At 35.3% G+C, this 16,991-nt stretch overlaps 1 protein-coding gene across 2 annotated transcripts in view; it reads left to right on the forward strand.

The window, feature by feature from the left end:
- CFAP299 (cilia and flagella associated protein 299) overlaps nt 1-16,991 on the forward strand; it is a 586,842-nt gene that overhangs the window by 501,526 nt on the left and 68,325 nt on the right. For both annotated transcript variants that reach the window (XM_047090627.1, XM_047090628.1), the window contains one exon: nt 7,176-7,318. In XM_047090627.1, the coding sequence (XP_046946583.1) occupies nt 7,176-7,318 (143 nt within the window). The remainder of the gene's footprint in view (nt 1-7,175; nt 7,319-16,991) is intronic.

Genomic DNA, 16,991 nt, shown 5'->3' on the forward strand with positions numbered 1-16,991 from the left:
ATGGGCACAAGGGATCTCTTTGCGGTGATGCAAATATTCTAGAAACTGGACTGTGTTGCATGGCCCTTCAAATTTACTGAAAATCATTGATCTGTGCATTTAAAACTTTAGGGTGAATTTTATGTTATGTAAACTATACCTCAATAAAGCTGTTATTTTTTTAAAGGAAAGTGTTATTAGAGAAACTTAAAACATTTATAATATTTTTTAAAGCTTATGTATTTATTTTGAAAGACACAGAGAGAACACAAGTCGGGGAGGAACAGAGAGAGAGAGGGAGAGAGAGAATCCCAAGCAGACACTGTCAGCACGGAGTCTGATGCGGGGCCTGAACTCACAAACCGTGAGATCATGGCCTGAGCCAAAATCAAGAGTCCGATACTTACCCGACTGAGCTACCCAAGTGCCCCAATTATTTATAACGTTTGATAATTCCTAGTGAAACAATACAAGGCTCCAAATAAGAAAGCTTGCAACTACTAAAAGGCATCACAGTCAAGCTGATTTAAGCTAATTCTTCAAAAAAAGTTCCCTTAGCCTATTCTGCCCATTCTGGATGCCAGCATTATGATTTTATTGTCAATTGGGTCCATCCTGTTTGCATATAATAGTATCCGGAAAAATTGTTTAAATTTTAACTTCCAAATACATCCAAAGCTTTAACTGAGAATGACTGAACGTAACAAATGAATTGAACCATGTCCTGCAACATAATTATACACACCCAGGCAATGGAATTCTGATAAAAATATTCCATTTCCTTATCCCTAAGGAACTGATAAAACTCTTAGCATAGTATAAATGCAATAGTAATGGTAATAATAAAAATTTTAAAAAGCAATAGACAATATTCAGAATGTTTACCGTGTGCCAAGCATTGTTCATCGCTTAGCAAAAATGGTTTTAGTTCACACAGCGACTCTGAGAAGCAGCTGTTATGTTCATTTTGTAATAGGTGACACTGAATCTTAAAAAAGGATAACGACTTTATCAGTGTCACGAAGTAAGTAGATGGCAAGGCCATGTTTGGATCCCAGTCTGTGTGTCCACCATGGAGTGGTTAAAAACATGGACTTCATGAGAAGGCCTCCTGGGTATGATGTGGGTACCTCATTCTCTGGTTGCAGGTCTTTGAAGGGAATCTTCTCAATGTTTTAACTCCTACATTTACAAAATGAGGAAAACAATGCTATCTAGCCATTATACATGTTTGAGAGAATTAAAAAAGATAATGAATATAAAGCTTTTACTATTTGCTCAGAGCATAGTGTCTTCTTAAGAAATGATACCTAGTGGTACTAATAGTAGGAGTAATTAGTGTCCACTTTAGGGGAAAATACACATTTCGTAGATGAATACATTAAATGTATTAGCCAAGAGTGTTAGTTAACTGAATTCTAATTCTTGGACAATTCATATAATAAAAAATAAATGAGACAATAACATTTCAACCAGCTGTCAAATACTACACCTCTCTCTTACCTCTTCTGTTTTATTATTTTTTCCTGTTATCTGCACTGTGCTTTTATAATGATGTAATTCTGTAGTTAAATGTTAAGTTGTAATTTCCTGACAATCTGTCACCAATTACTACACATCAATAGCTTTAATCAACTTTTAAAAATGATTTCATGAAGCATCTTCATTAGGATTTTTTTTTATTTTAGCAGTTTTTTTTTTTACTTTACTAAAAAGTCTTTCAAAATATACTTTTACACCTATGTAGCCATACTTGGAAAGTCATCAGTGAACTGATTTGTTTCTATGGAAAAGAAAAGAAATTATAGATACAATGATCACTAGAAATCCCCCATTGAAAAAGAAGCAATATTTGCATGTTGCTAACAAATTGAATGCATAGGGCAGAAGGTAAGCCTCTGACAGCACCTGATTTGTGAGCTGAGCAATTCCATGCAAAACGAAAGAGATTATTTTGTTGCTCTATAGAGCTGAAGGAGAAACAGGAAGAAGGAAGAGGCTAAAGAAGGCTTAGCTGACTAAATGCTTAGGTCCAAACAGGATTTTTGTCTTTTGTTTATTTTGGTTTTGTTTGTTTGTTTCTCTATTTGTTTTGGAGGTATTTAGTTCTGTTTGGTAGAAGCTCCGTAGATTTTGCGGGAACCAACCTAGGGCATAAGCCTTATGAATATAGAGAGGTGTTAAGAGTTTGAACAACCCACTCAAAGACATACAGTGAACCTGGAGGAACCCTCACTTACACTCAGTTTGGCCTGACTTAAGTTCTCTAGCTCCAGAAAAATCCCAGGAGTCACAAAAATCACAGAGCATCCACTTAACTCTCACGAGGCTGGAGAAGTGGGATTTGAAATAATTTACTTCAGATTCCCATGAACAACGGTCTTTAACTCACATGGGAAGGTCTTATATAATAATATAAAATAGTGAAATCGTGGCTAAATATATATATATAATTTTAGACCATCAGTCATTTTATCCGCAAAACATTGAGATGTTTAGGTATTTGGCTAAGGTAAAAACCGAGCACTCAAGCTTGTGTTTTTAATTCTTTATAATCTATATTAATTTTAGAATGATTATGGAATTTATGGGTTGATCTGAAACCTAAGGTGAGAGATAAATTAACCACGATGCTGATGACTTGTGTATTTATCTTTGTAGTTCTATCCATTTTTGCTTTCCATATTTTGAAACTATGTTTTCAAAGGTTCGTTCAAGGTTATAATTGTTCTATCTTTCTGTATTGAATCTTTTATCATTGTCTAGTGACTCTCCATCTCTAGGAACAGTTTTTGTCTTCAAACTCATTTGTCTCATACTAATATGCTAATACCAACCCTCTTTTGGACATCTTCGTATGCATATTCTTTAAACAGTTAACTTTCAACTGTACATTTTATATCATATTTTTTATCCATTCTAAGAACCTTTGTTTTTTAACTTAAACATTTAGACATTTACATTGTCATTACTTAACTATTTTAATTTACTACCATATATATAAGTTAGCTAGGGCTGCCATAACAAAATACCACATACTGGGTGGTTAAACAACAGAAATTTATTTTCTCACAGTCCTTGAAGCTAGGAGTCAAAGATTGATCAAGATGTCATCAGGGCTGGTTTCTTCTGAAGCCTTCCTCCTTGGCTTGCCAGTACCCCTTTCCTACTAAGTCTTCACATGGTCTTTCCCCTGCATACAAACCCCTGATGTCTATAGGTCCAAATATCCTCTTCTTATAAAGTTAGATTGGATTAGGGACTACCCTCATGGGCTCACTTAAATTTAATAACTTCTTTAAAGGCCATATGGCCAAATACATTCTCTGAGGTACTGAGGGATAGGGTTTCAACATGTGGATTTTGAGGGGACACAATTCAGCCCATACCACTATCATTACATTTTGAGCAAAATATAGACATTTTCACACCAAAGAATGAGACTTTTCTTTGGTTGACAAAAGACTCTTGCTCAGAGAAATCCTAGAGGATGTCCAGTTGACCCTTGAACAACGTGGGTTTGAATGACACAGCTCCACTTGTATGTGGATTTTTCCTGCCTCTCCCATATTTTTCATCTACCTTCTTGCCCTCTGTTTCATTGATTGATCACTTTCTCCTCATTTTTTTCTTCCTTTAATAATTTAAAGATCATATACAGTATTTTCTATTTGTTGATGGTGGTCCTAGATTTATACATGTATATTTATCAAATTCTAGAATTAATCAATATAACTGCCTTTATTCTTAAAAATCCAAGGACATTCCAACATTTTAACATATATGTTTGTTTTAAAATTTTAGACATATTATTGTTTTTTATATTACAGAAGACATTACTATTATTCTTTTACACAGTCAGTATTTGTTTATATTTTTTCCATATATGTACTATTTTTTTTGATTATCATTCTATTCTTTATCTCTGACCTTTCAGTTAGAGTCACTTTCTTTTGCATGAAGTACAGTTGACTCTTGAGCAACATAGGAGTTAAATGTGCCAACCCCACCACGCAGTCAAATATCTGCATACAACTTTAACTCCTCAAAAACTTAACTAATAGCCTACTGTTCATTGGAAACCTTACTGATGACACAGTTAACTAACACATATCATGTATGTTGTATGTATTATATACTGTATTATTACAATAAAGTAAGCTAGAGAAAAGAAAATATTAAGAAAATCATAAGGAAGGAAAAATACATTTACAGTACTGTACTGTAGTTATTGAAAAAAAAATCCACATACAAGTGGAGTTGTGTCATTCAAACCCACGTTGTTCAAGGGTCAGCTGGACATCCTCTAGGATTTCTCTGAGCAAGAGTCTTTTGTCAATCAAAGAAAAGTCTCATTCTTTGGTCTGAAAATGTCTATATTTTGCTCACTAGAAAGATACTTTCTCTGGATGTATACTTCTGGAATGATTCTTCTTTTCTCTGGACACATGGAAGATTGTTTTCATCCTTTTATTTCTCTGCGCTATGTTGAGGCAATAAGTCCTATTAGTCTCTCTACCTGAAAGGCTGGATTTTGTTTCCGGTCACCTCCAACCACCCAAATCATGAAATTCTTGCTGAGATTCCCTGGGGTTGGGCACATGCCTGCAGGCCAAAGATGACTTTAGGGCTCTGCTTTCCTTTCTGGGGGTCTGGTTTCACTAAGTGTTTGACTCTAGTATTCCTCGTTTTCTTGCCCGTGCATCAACGCATGTTACAAGTTGCTTTTTAGATATTACCCAGAATTTGTATTTTTCAGCAGGAAGGTCTGTTGCAATATTTGGTATGCCATCCTGCTGAAAAAATAAGGCTGGCCCATCTCATTTAAAAAGAGAGACAGGGACAAAGACAGAGGCAGACAGAGGAGTCTTTTTTCCCCCTGTTAATAGAGTTCCATTTTAAAGTAGAGGACTTATTTGGGACTTTTTATTTCCCTCTCTCTCTCTCTCTCTCTCTCTCTCTCTCTCTCTGTGTGTGTGTGTGTGTGTGTGTGTGTCTGTGTGTGCCTGTATGACTTGCCTAACATCAGGAGCAACCTTGATGGCATAAAGATTCCAAGCACCTTTAGGACTGCATAGGAAACATCGATAGTTACAGCACATAGTGTTGTTTAAGCAGGGAAAGCAATGTTAGGTATGGGTTTAATAGTGTAATAGTCCCAGGAAGTCTCATTGAGATACCATCCATTTAAGAATTTGTGCTGCAAAAGCTAAAAACTGTGTGGCTAAAAGCATGGAGAAATCTAAATTTAACTGGAGTTATATGGTGAAAATGAAAAGGACTAGGGATTGAATCTATGTAAGTCTGAGCACAGGAATGACAATGCTAGCTCTTTCTGCCATATCTATGGGAAATGGTACTAATCCGTCACCATACTTCCTGTCCTTAAGCCAAGAATATGCCTCAGAATCCTTCTCAACACAGTATCCTTAGCACTCAATGCCAAACAACCACAGCAGGCAGGTGAAATTTAGCAAACTAGCAACTAGCAGTAAACCATGGCTTATTCTTCTGCTTTTCAACTGGGAAACTGTTAGCAACGTGTTTCCTCAGGTTCAGCAGGGAAAAAATTCTTTTAGTTTTCTGGAAGCTCTGCTGTCTAAGGTAACCCATGTTAGTACTTCCTATAATTGACTACACAAAGATACAACAAGGAACCATCTAATGATTGCTGGAGAGGAAAAGGAAGATTCTTTATTGTTTCTTCCAAATGTAGAACTTTGCCATAAAATTCTGCAGTTTGAATTCAATTTGGAAATAAATACATCAAGAACTCTTCCAGTTACAGTTGTATTTTTTTGTTTCCTCACTTGTTTGTTTTGTTTTTCTCTTAGAACTTGAGATCAATGTCCGTTGGCTCGATAGAGAAAAGATTACAGTTCTTTTATTTGCGTGAGCTTGTTCCCACTTAAGGACCTTGCCATCAGGTATTCCCTTTGCCTGAGAGGCTTCTGTTCTAGATCTTTACATGGCTAACTTTTTCTCATCCTTCAGACTTCAAGTCATGGTTTAAATTAACCTCCCCAAGGTCTTTTCTGATTACTTGAAGTAAGCTTCACCACAAGCAACTCATTCTCCAGTCAACCATCTTCTTTATTTGCTTTGTTTATTTATTTGCTTTATTTGCTTCTTTATTTGCTTTATTTATATGGCATTTATCACTCTCCAGAAGTACTTTTTCCTTTCCATATCTCATCTGTCTCCCCTCACCAGAACATAAGTTCTGAGAGGCCAGGATACTTACTGTCTTGTGTCCTTGGCACTTACAGTGGAACCTAACATGTAGTAGGTGAATAACAATATTGTTCAAGAATTAAGATGAATGAGAAATATGTACTTGCTGTTTATTTTGACTTATGGAATTAATTTGTAAGGTGACTTTAATTTATAAAGAGATTTTTTGACTTTCATGGTCATGAGATGGAACCAGATATTTATATCTGTATAACAGAAAATATATAAGCATTCAGATGGAAAAATGATGTAGTGATTAGAAAGACAATCACATGAGCCAGAGTTTTAATCTCAATTTTCCATTTCTAGCTGTGAGAACATGAGTGAAGTACTCAACCTCTCTGTTCCTCAGTTTTCCCATCTAAAAAATAGTATGACAAGAGGCTTGTGGGTGGTTCAGTTGGTTAAGCATCCAGCTCTTGATTTCAGCTCAGGTCACCATCTGATGGTTTTGTGTTCGAGCCCCACATCAGGCTCTACACTGGCAGTGCAGAACCTGCTTGGGGTTCTGTCTCTCTCCCTGCCCCTTCCCCACTCCTGTGCATGCTTTCTCTCTCTCTTTTCCATTCTTTCTCTCAAAATAAACAAATAAACTTAAAAAAATTATGACATCAAGAAGACCATAGGATTGGGGGACAAGTAAATAATATACTACAAATACTTAATGTCTGCCCTTTAGAAGACCTCTGTAAATTATTTACTGATATTGTCATATAAAATTATTGTAAATGCACATTATATGAATGTGAAGTTAACTTGTAATGAATTTCTTCATTTGTCAGGAGTAAATAATCATACCGACTTCCTAGGATCATGGCGAGGCTGAAATGTAAAGCATTTAAGAATAGGGTCTGATACATGTAACGCCCCAAATCTCTAGCTTTCATTATCATATGCAATGTATTCAAATAACTTTTGTTCATTTACTCTTTCTATTCTCCATCTTTTGTGTGTTCTACCAGACCGTGATCTTTATTCGTGACAAAAACTCGCATGGGCAGGAAGTGTCAGGATACATTGACTATGCCCACAGACTAAAGATTGAAGATTTTGAAGTCTATTTTAGTGGAAAAAGAAGACTTCTTCCAAAACCCACAGATATGAGGTAAATTATATGCACTCTTCACACTTTCAATAAGAGAACAAGCTCCTCAGTGGCATGGTAAAAGATCTTTATTTTATGTTCTACATCGTGCCTGGAGTAGAGATATCTATATATATCTATATAGATATGTGTGTATGTATCTCTCTCTCTCTCTCTCTGTCTCTAAAGTATATATATATATATATATATATATATATATATATATATATATCTGTGTCAATATGCATATACATATGCATTTGGAATATGATAAGTTGGTTTGAATACAAAATAAAAAAAATTAAGTGGGGAATGATCATAGATGTACTTTTTCCATTAACAGTCTGAGGAAGAGAACTTTTCAGAGATGAGGTAAGTAAATTTTCAGTGACATTCCTTTTAAATGATAAGTAGAGCCTAAAAATGGCTAATCTCATAAGCTCTTGCCCACTGGGGACTTGGTCTGCTTAGGGGCCTCGGGAACAGTCCATCTAACACATTCTCCTCCCTCTTTTCTTTGGCCACCAACCAAAGTACAAGCCTTTGACTAGCTCACCCTCATTTATTCTCATCACTGGCCTATTCTGGGATTCCTCCCCACCCACATTCTTTTTACTGTTGACCCCTGCCCTTTCCTCTGGAGACCTCAACCTATCACAGATGATCTGCTTTATACCGTCAGTTTATTCACAGATCAGCCCTTCTATCTTCTTCTGAATAGCTCTCAAGCTAACTTTTTAATTCTCTTACTTTCCATAGAATTCAAAAGTGGTAGCAGTATTCTACTTGAACTCTCCACTGTATCCAGATTATTTGACACTTACAATAAATAACACTCTGCTCCTCTGACATTCCTGCCATTTTTATGCATCCTATTGCTATTTTCTAAAGACTTCTTAACTCATCATCACCTTAATGGACCCACCTTTTCTTATCTCACCTACAAGTCATTTAACTCCTCTCTTCCAATCTTTTTGTGCTTTGGCTGTATCTATCCTGCTAACATCAAAAGTAGATTGATACGGACTTTTTTTTTTTTTTTTTAATGCACCTGTAGCCAAATTCCTGGATTCTCCTAGGGGAAATTTTAGGAAATTTCACCGAGGTGTGGATATCCAGAAATATTCTAAAAAATATCCAGAAATATTCTAAACCTCCACCCCACCCTCAAGACCTTTGTTGCCAACTGTTGACACTGACTCCTCTCAATATATGATTTGCCTCACTTTTCACATATTACGTTCAGTCTAAACATAGAGACTACGAACTGATTCTTTCTCTTTGTCAACCAAAATAGACTTCCTCACTAGTCAGTGTTCCCCTCAGAGTACCCTTCTGATTATTTTCACTCACAATTCCATTCCGGCAGCCTTTGGCCCCTGGGCCTGCCATCTACATTCAGAATATGACTTCTCCTGACTCTTGGCCTACAACCATGCTGTCTTGTCCATTCGCCCAGTTCTCAGAGGGCCAATTTGCTGCAAACCTGTGCACATTCTTCCAACACAGCGAGACCTATGCTTCCCCAAGAACTATAAGGGATATATGCCCTAGGAATGACTCAGGCGTTTTTTCTGGTGACAGTTCTGAAGCAAAATACGTCTGACCTTAGGTGGCTGCACACTCTACTTTTAGAAATAGATTTATTTCTTGAAGAAGAATTGATAGTTTATTCTTACCAAGTGAAATATTCCTTTATACATATATCTAGTCTCACAACATTTTTACGAATCCAGAGAAAAAATACCAACTTGTTCTGTTTAGAGCTAATTTATTCAACATGTTTTTGATGCTTTCCATCCATCTTTCCACTGAAGCTACACTTCATCTGTTCTCCCTGTTTTTAAAAATTCTCAAACTGACTCTCTCAACTAGCCCCTTTATCTTGCCTCTAAACATGCTGAAGCCATTTCTATATTAAAAAAGGAAATCATCTTGGGGCACCTGAGTGGCTCAGTCGGGTGAGCATCTGATTCTTGATTTTGGCTGAGGTCATGATCTCACTGTTATGAGATCAAGCTCCGCATCAGGGCTCTGTGCTGACAGCACAAGGCCTGCTTGGGATTCTCTATCCCTCTCCCTCTGCCCCTCCCTGACTTTCTCGCTCTCTCAAAATAAATAAAAAATAAACTAAAAATATAAAAAATAAACAAATAAGGAAATCTTCCTTGCACTCGAACTATTTCACTCCCTCTCTTTCAGTTTTTATCTGAGCTCCTCAAAATAACAAGTGTCTCCATTTCTCACTCCTCAGGTAGGTGCTAACCCACAGTAATTAGTTCTCTGCCACCATTATTCAAATGGAATGACTCCTGCAAACAGCACCAATGACTGCCAACTTCAACACCCTGTGGATTATTTTCAGTTCTTCTCTTACTTAACTTCTCTACCTTATTTGGTTAGTGTTGATTAATCATTATGCTGATTAATCAGCCTTTCTTCTCAACACTATTCAAATACCCTTTTTATTTTCAGAATCCCTCATTGAGCTGTCCCCTTGTTTATTTCATACATGTTGGCATTCACCAGAGATCATCCTTAGGCTTCTTTTCTTATAATGTACATTCTCCTGGGTAATTTGATCACTTTTCTAGAGTTGAGTTGTGTTCACAGCTACAACCCTAACACAGATCTCTCTTCTTATTTCATATTCATGTATCCTACTGCTTACTTCAGAGAACCTTCTGTGTATCTCATTAGCACCTAAAATTTATTTTCAAAATTAAACTTGTTTTAATCTCTGAAGTGTGCTGTTGCTTCTGTATCCCCTGCCTTGGATAATGGCATTGCCCTTGCAACCCATGGCATATCCAGATGTTATCCTAGACCTCTTCCTCTCCACCACCACTCCATAACTAATAACTTACCAAAAATACTAGATTCTATAACCTAAACATCTTTGTTTATATTAAAGCAAATGTAAAATGTGTCATTTCACCTATATGAGTTGCTCATACTAATATTTCAGTATGAATCTTTATCTGATAACATTTTAACAGAAAACATCAAGATGTTGTCATACTAACTAATAATTCTTTAATATCATCTAATACATAGTTAGTTCTTACTCAAAATTCATTGATTGTCTTAAAGTTATTTTTTCACAGTTGGTTTAACCACATCGAAATCCAAATAATTTTGTGTTTTCTTATTCTATCTTCTGCAATTCTTTTCCTATGTAACAATCCCCTCCTTCTTTTTATTTTTTATGCCGTTGATTTGTTGGAGAAACCACATCATTTATCCTAAGAAATGTCTCGTATTCTAAATGTGACTGATCACTCTACGCTGTTGTTTTACATCCCACCTCTATCCCTCTATTTCCTGTCAGCCAGCTTGATGAAATCCAGGCTCAATTTTTTTTATTTTAGGTAAAAATTTTTAATATGTGAAGCTCTGTGAGCTTGATGAGTGGGTTCAGGTGGTATCAGTCTGATCACTGCACAATAAAGTTCCCCATCATTTCACCCAAATGGTTTTAGCATATAATAATGAAATGTATCTAAATATTTTTACCAAGGATTGTATAATGGCAATTCTCTACTACTGTCATTTGTTCCTCATTTTTAGCTAGAATTCTTCCACAGAGAATAATTTTTCCTCATCACTTATTTGGTTATCCTAAAATAGAATTCAGTTCATGCAGAAAAACAAAATAAATATTTGATTATTTTCCTACACTTATGAAAAAAATGCAAAATCAAAAACACGAAAGAGTACACAGAGAATTCTAAATTGTTTTCAAAGTGGTTATACTCATCTGTACCCACCAGAAGTGCTGTATAGTTAACACACATTTTTCCTCCCCCTGTAGTGAATTATAAAAGATCTCTCATTGTGGTTTTTAACTTTCATTTCTGTAATTACTGATCAGGCTGGGTATCTTTTATTGGTTGTTCAAATTTCCTTTCTGTGAATTATCAAGACTTTTCCTCATCTTTTCTATTAGTTATTTATTCCTCTTTTTCTTATAGATTGTGAATTCTTTTTATCTTTTGGACATTGATTAATCCTTTGTCTCTTGTATGTATTGAGAAATCCCACCCTCCCATGTGCAACTCTCTTTTCACTTCCTTTACATTAACTTTTGATGGTCAGAAGTCAGAGGTTTTGATAGTCAGATTAATATATTTCATTAATATATTTCTTTTCATCTGAAGTTTGCACTTTCTTGTGTTTTGTTTAACCATCCTTGTCCTTATGGAAGACACAATGATATTGTCCTATAGAGTATGGTTTTGCTTTTATTTTTTTTACATCTTTAACCCAGACAGATTTAATATTATATATGGCTATTGGGCAAGGGTCTACTTTTTATTATTGTTTTCCTGTATGACTCATAGTTTGTCCTAGAACATTTATTGAAATGTTCACTATCATCTCTCTCACATCTGCTACACCATTTGTGGCATAAGTTAGGTTCTGTACATGTTAGCTTGTTTCTGGGCTCACTCTTTAGTTTTATTGGTCTTTCCTTGAAATAATAGGATCTTGCTCATTTAGTATATTTTAGGAATAATTCTTGGCATGAAGCAAGGTAGGTTTTTTCTTCTTCAGAAGCATTTAGGTTACGCTTGTCCCTTACTCTAACATAGAAATTCTAGAATTGGTTTGTGAAGTTCACACACAAAAAAGTTGTAATTTTGATTGGAATTGCTTTTGAGTTGTCACCAATGTACAATTAATTGGCATCTCTATGATATTAAATCTTCCATTTATCTACTTAACTTATTTATGCCTTTTAAAATTTCTTTTAACATATTAGTGAGTTTTATCATTTTTTTCCTCCTCAGTGCTAGATAATTTCTGACTTTTTAAAAAAGTTATCTCTATTCTAATGATCCCACTGAATAATTTTTACCACATGAACTTAACTTAAGCCATCTATCACAATCAAACTTTAGATGTTTAACTCAACAGATTTCATGCCAAAAAAAATGACTAAACAGTTGTTACCAGTGTGTGGGGGGGTATATTTGGTATATGTAGTTCCATACTTAGTTCAATTCAGAACTAAAACAAAGACTTTAAAATTGAAGATTTCATAAAAGTCCCTTTATATTTACTTACCTTTTGACATGCTATTTTATTCTGTGTAGGAAGAGACATTAGTTCTATGATTGGAATCCTGTGTTGTGGAAAATATAAATATCATAGCTGAGGCTATTATGAAATGCAGCAGAAGAAAGGGCCCTGGGAACTTGACGTTTTGTCAGTCCATCCTGACCACGTGTTTAAGATTCAATACCTTCCGGTCAGCATATGTGAATAACTTAGTTGTTCAACACACAGTATTCTTACCATCTGAGAGAGGAGAGAATAGGTAAACCACTTGGTAAAGTTCACGAGAGAAACAATGGTGAGTGAGAGCAAGTTCTTAGCAACTGTAATTCACTGCTCACCTCCAGAACACTATTTTGGCTTTAAAAGCTTTTGTATTCTGAGCATAACTGCACTATGTAGAATCCTTGATTTCTATTCTGTTCCACATTTAGCTGCTTATGTTTCCATATTTATGTATCCACATCATGTCCACAAAGATCTAAGGTCTGCCTAGAGAGCACTACCTATTTCTCAAGTTGAATGGTCAGGAGGAAATGAAAAAGTTTTCTTCGTGTTTCTCTTTGGAGAGTCTATGAAATATTCATACCCTTGACCGAGGAATGCCCCTAAATACTCAAGCTTTGAGATATTATTTATCAAATTTCCCTTGAAATCCCATTGTCTGTTTTATGAAAATATTTAACATGCCAAACTTCTGAAGTTAGAATTTAAAGTTGTGCTTACCGTGTGCCTAAGTGCGTTCTCATGAAACCATCTGGTAATAGATTAGCAGGTTCTCATGTTTAAAAGAAAAAGGAGTAAATGACTCAGTTCTTCTGCAAGAGGTATGTAAAATATTGCCTATTTTTAAAGTTATTAATGTTGTTCCACATCTAAATATGGTGACTAACTAGTAGAATATCAGTTTAGTCTCTTTAACAGATATTTACTGAATTTGAAAGAGAGGGAATACTTTAAGTGAAAAAGAATTCTGACTGAAGGAGACTTTCCACAACCCTCTAGCTCCTTGATGTCCAAAGTGTAGTCCATGGACCAGTAGCATCAACAATAAAGCATTTGAGGCTCTACGCTAACCAGTGAATCACAATTAGCCTTTAACATGATCCCCCAAATTTCAATATGCATATTAAAGTTTGAGAAGCATATTCGAGACCTGTGCTGTGGCTGTTGAGCTCTTTAAATGTAACTAACTCTGAAATAAAATATGCCAGGTGTAAAATGCATACCTGATTTTGAAGATTTTTTTATAAAAATATTAACTATCTGAATAATAGATATGCATTAATTGCATGCTAAAATGATATGTTGGGTTAAATGAGATATATTATTAAAATTATTTCCTTTTTTTTTTTTTTTTTACTTTTCCTTAGTGTGACTGCTAGAAAATTTACAGTGACATATGTGGCTCTTGTTTTGGTTCAATTCTCTCTCTCTCTCTCTCTTTCTCTCTCCCCCCCCCCCCACCTCTTTCTCTGTATGTGGGTATCTGTATATCTGTCTACTTGTCCTCAACCCAGAGGTTTAATCCCATCCTGATTTTAGAACCAATATTAATCTTAGATAGGCGTGATGTAAGAAGCCATAGACCAAAGATCCAGTTAGTGTCTGGCTGCAGACATGTTTTGTTTGGCCTATACAATGTATTTAAATAATTGTTTCAGTGTTTTAGAAACAGGAAACGTCACATAAAGTATATTGGATTCAGATTCTCTTAAAAACTAATTAAGGTCTTCCCACACTGAGCCCGTATTCTCTCATTTCAACATGATCTAGAATTAAATAGCCGCTGCCTCCTGAGATGGGGTATGTTCTCACCAGGTTAACAAAGTCGTGGACTTGACCACTCACACAAACTGGCATCTGCACTATCCCCCTTAAGTTACCTATTTCTAGTACCGCCTGGATTCTTGCAGGCATTTGAGTTTCTGACTCCTGGCCTAAATTAACTTCTCAGATTTTAGGAGTCATATTTGCCATCAGTCCAGTCATGCCCTGTGTTGCTCTACCACTCTGGATGAGTTGAATTCCAGCCCTTAGACCCACTCAGGTTCCTCCATGCCACTGTACGAGGCTGTACTCAAAGTCAGAGATAATTATGATGCTGATAAAAGTTAACTGAGCACTTACTGTGTATAGGGAACTCATAAAAATATACAAATAATTTATATGCATTATTTCACTTACTCTTCACTGCAGCCTTATGGCTTAGGGATTTTTTTTTTTCATCTTCTAACCTCAAACAATGTGCATCGTAGAGGTGTTAATTGGCTTAACCCAAAGTTCCACACAGATACATTTGCTTTCACAACTAGAAATCCAGCACCAAACAGAGATCTGTGGAACCCCAAATGCCATGATTTTTTTTTTTTTTAATCAGTACATGATTCTACTTTAGGACTCTGTCATGAAAAGATATCATTTTCCCTTTGGTCTCATCTCTATATCCTAGTCATTGTCAGGTTGTATATTTCTTTTGCAGATGTGTATCTGACTTGACAAGACCTAATTTGGGATTGTTTTGCAGAACTTGAAGCAATCCCGCTATCCACAGTTAAGACTGGGGAATTTCAGCCATCCTGTACCCACCCTTGCCACTTCCTCCTTTCATTGAGCTTGGCAGAAAACAGCCCTTTGTACTTAACCAGGCTTTTATTTTCAGTCACTATGAGTAAGAATTACAGCGTCCCACAGCTTTGTGTGTGGAAGAGCTCTGGACAGAACTAAAAGTGGCCTTTAATTGTGGCTTCAGCCTAAAAGTCTTTAGGGAAAAATTGGCCCTGACTTGTTGAACCTCAGTTATGTCCCAGGATACTTTTAGAATCTATTCATATCCTCTGAACTGTGGTTCACATAATTTTTGTAATATTTACTTGGAATTCTTATACAAATAAATTTAATTTTCCAGTACTTAACTCATTTCAGTTTCTCTTTATCCCAAGCTAAACATTAAGTCCTATCTCTCATGGAAACCTCAAGGATGAAGAAGAGAGGTCCCCAAAGTTAGATTCAGATGGACCTCCTCCTGCCTGTCTATATAAAACCCAAATATACTAGAACTAACTGTTCCTACCAAACACCCACTGAAATATCTGCCTGCATTGTTCTATTGTAGAATTTTATCCAGACCCTGTTTGGTTCATTGTTAAAAAAAAAAAAAATCAAACTATCAGAGCTATCATTTGATAGTCTCTTTAATTGTCTGGAATGTGCTTCCCAAAAAATTATGCTCTGGGTAAATCTTAAGTGAATAATTACAGAGCTGAGACAACCTCTAGTTTATTGTCAACAATACTGTGATTAGGACAGGATTATTCTTTATGCAAGATATTTTCCAACATTTAAAAATTTTGGTAAAACATATGTAACATAAAATTTACCATTTTAACTATTTTTAAGTGCACTGTCCAGTGGCACTAAATACATTTAAATCGTCATGCAACACTTCCCGTTTATTATAAAAATTATCTTAACTTTGGAAATGTTCAAACAACAGTACAATAAATACCAATATACTCACAACCTAGACTAAACAGTTGTTAACATTTTTCCAAATTTGCTTCTACTCTCTTTAGTATGTTGCTGTGTGTGTATACCATTTTAAAATAGCTTGCAGATTTCACCCCTAAATATTTCACCGTGAATCTCCTAAGAATAAGAATATCCTCCTACACAACATCACCGTTATCATACATGAGAAAATTAGTAATTATTTCCTATTATCATCAGCTCAAATTCAAATTGTCTTAATTGTTTCAAAATGTGTTTTATAAGTGGTTTTGTGATGCATCATCCAATCAGTGTACAAAAATTGCATCGCTTATGGCTCTTGACTGTCTTTTAATCTAAGCCACTTCCCCTGCACATCCCAACAAGATTTTTTTTCCCCTTGGTCATGACATTGACTTTTTAATGAGATAAAGCCAGTTGCTTTTTACATTGTCTCACATTATGTATTTGTCTGATTCTTTCCTTGTGGTATCTTTTAACTTGTTTCTCTTGTCTCTGTATTTTCTTGAAACTGGAAGATATGTCTAAAAGAGTGATTGTATTAAGTGTAAATATTTTTTCACCAAGGAGTTTCAGTGGTGAGTAACTATATATTGCATCATATCATGAGATACCTAATGTCAACTTGTCCCATTATTAGTAATGCTCAGTTTGACCCCAAGCTAAAGAAGAATTGTTAAATATCTCCTCTGAAAATATTTATTTTCCTTTGTTGGCAAAATTTTTATAGCAGCTAACCTAATATGAACTAACATTTATGTGTTTGTACAAACTTATTTGTTTGTCTATTTCCTGTTTAAAATCTACATTTTTAAAAGAAAGGTTATTAGCAAATTAACCTTCATATCCAGAATTTTTTCATTTAATTTTCTAAATTAGGAGAAAAGATGGTATTTGTTATAACAGAATTCATCAAATGGAGTTAAAGTTTTAGTGTAGTGTTATCAGGGATCACAGACAACTTCCAGTGTGCACCAAAATTACACTTGCTTATTGCTTGAAACTCAGAACCATTTTCCTAGAGAAACTGGGCCATTCCACAAAATGTCAAACCCATTATTTCTATTGAAAAATTAATTCTGTTGTATGTAACAAAAAGAAACTTGAGGACATCAAAGAGATG

Source organism: Lynx rufus, unplaced genomic scaffold, assembly GCF_022079265.1.
Source record: "Lynx rufus isolate CCGP_SWC_20201006 ecotype Redwood Valley unplaced genomic scaffold, mLynRuf1.p SCAF_3, whole genome shotgun sequence".
In the NCBI taxonomy this organism is placed as follows: domain Eukaryota; kingdom Metazoa; phylum Chordata; class Mammalia; order Carnivora; family Felidae; genus Lynx; species Lynx rufus.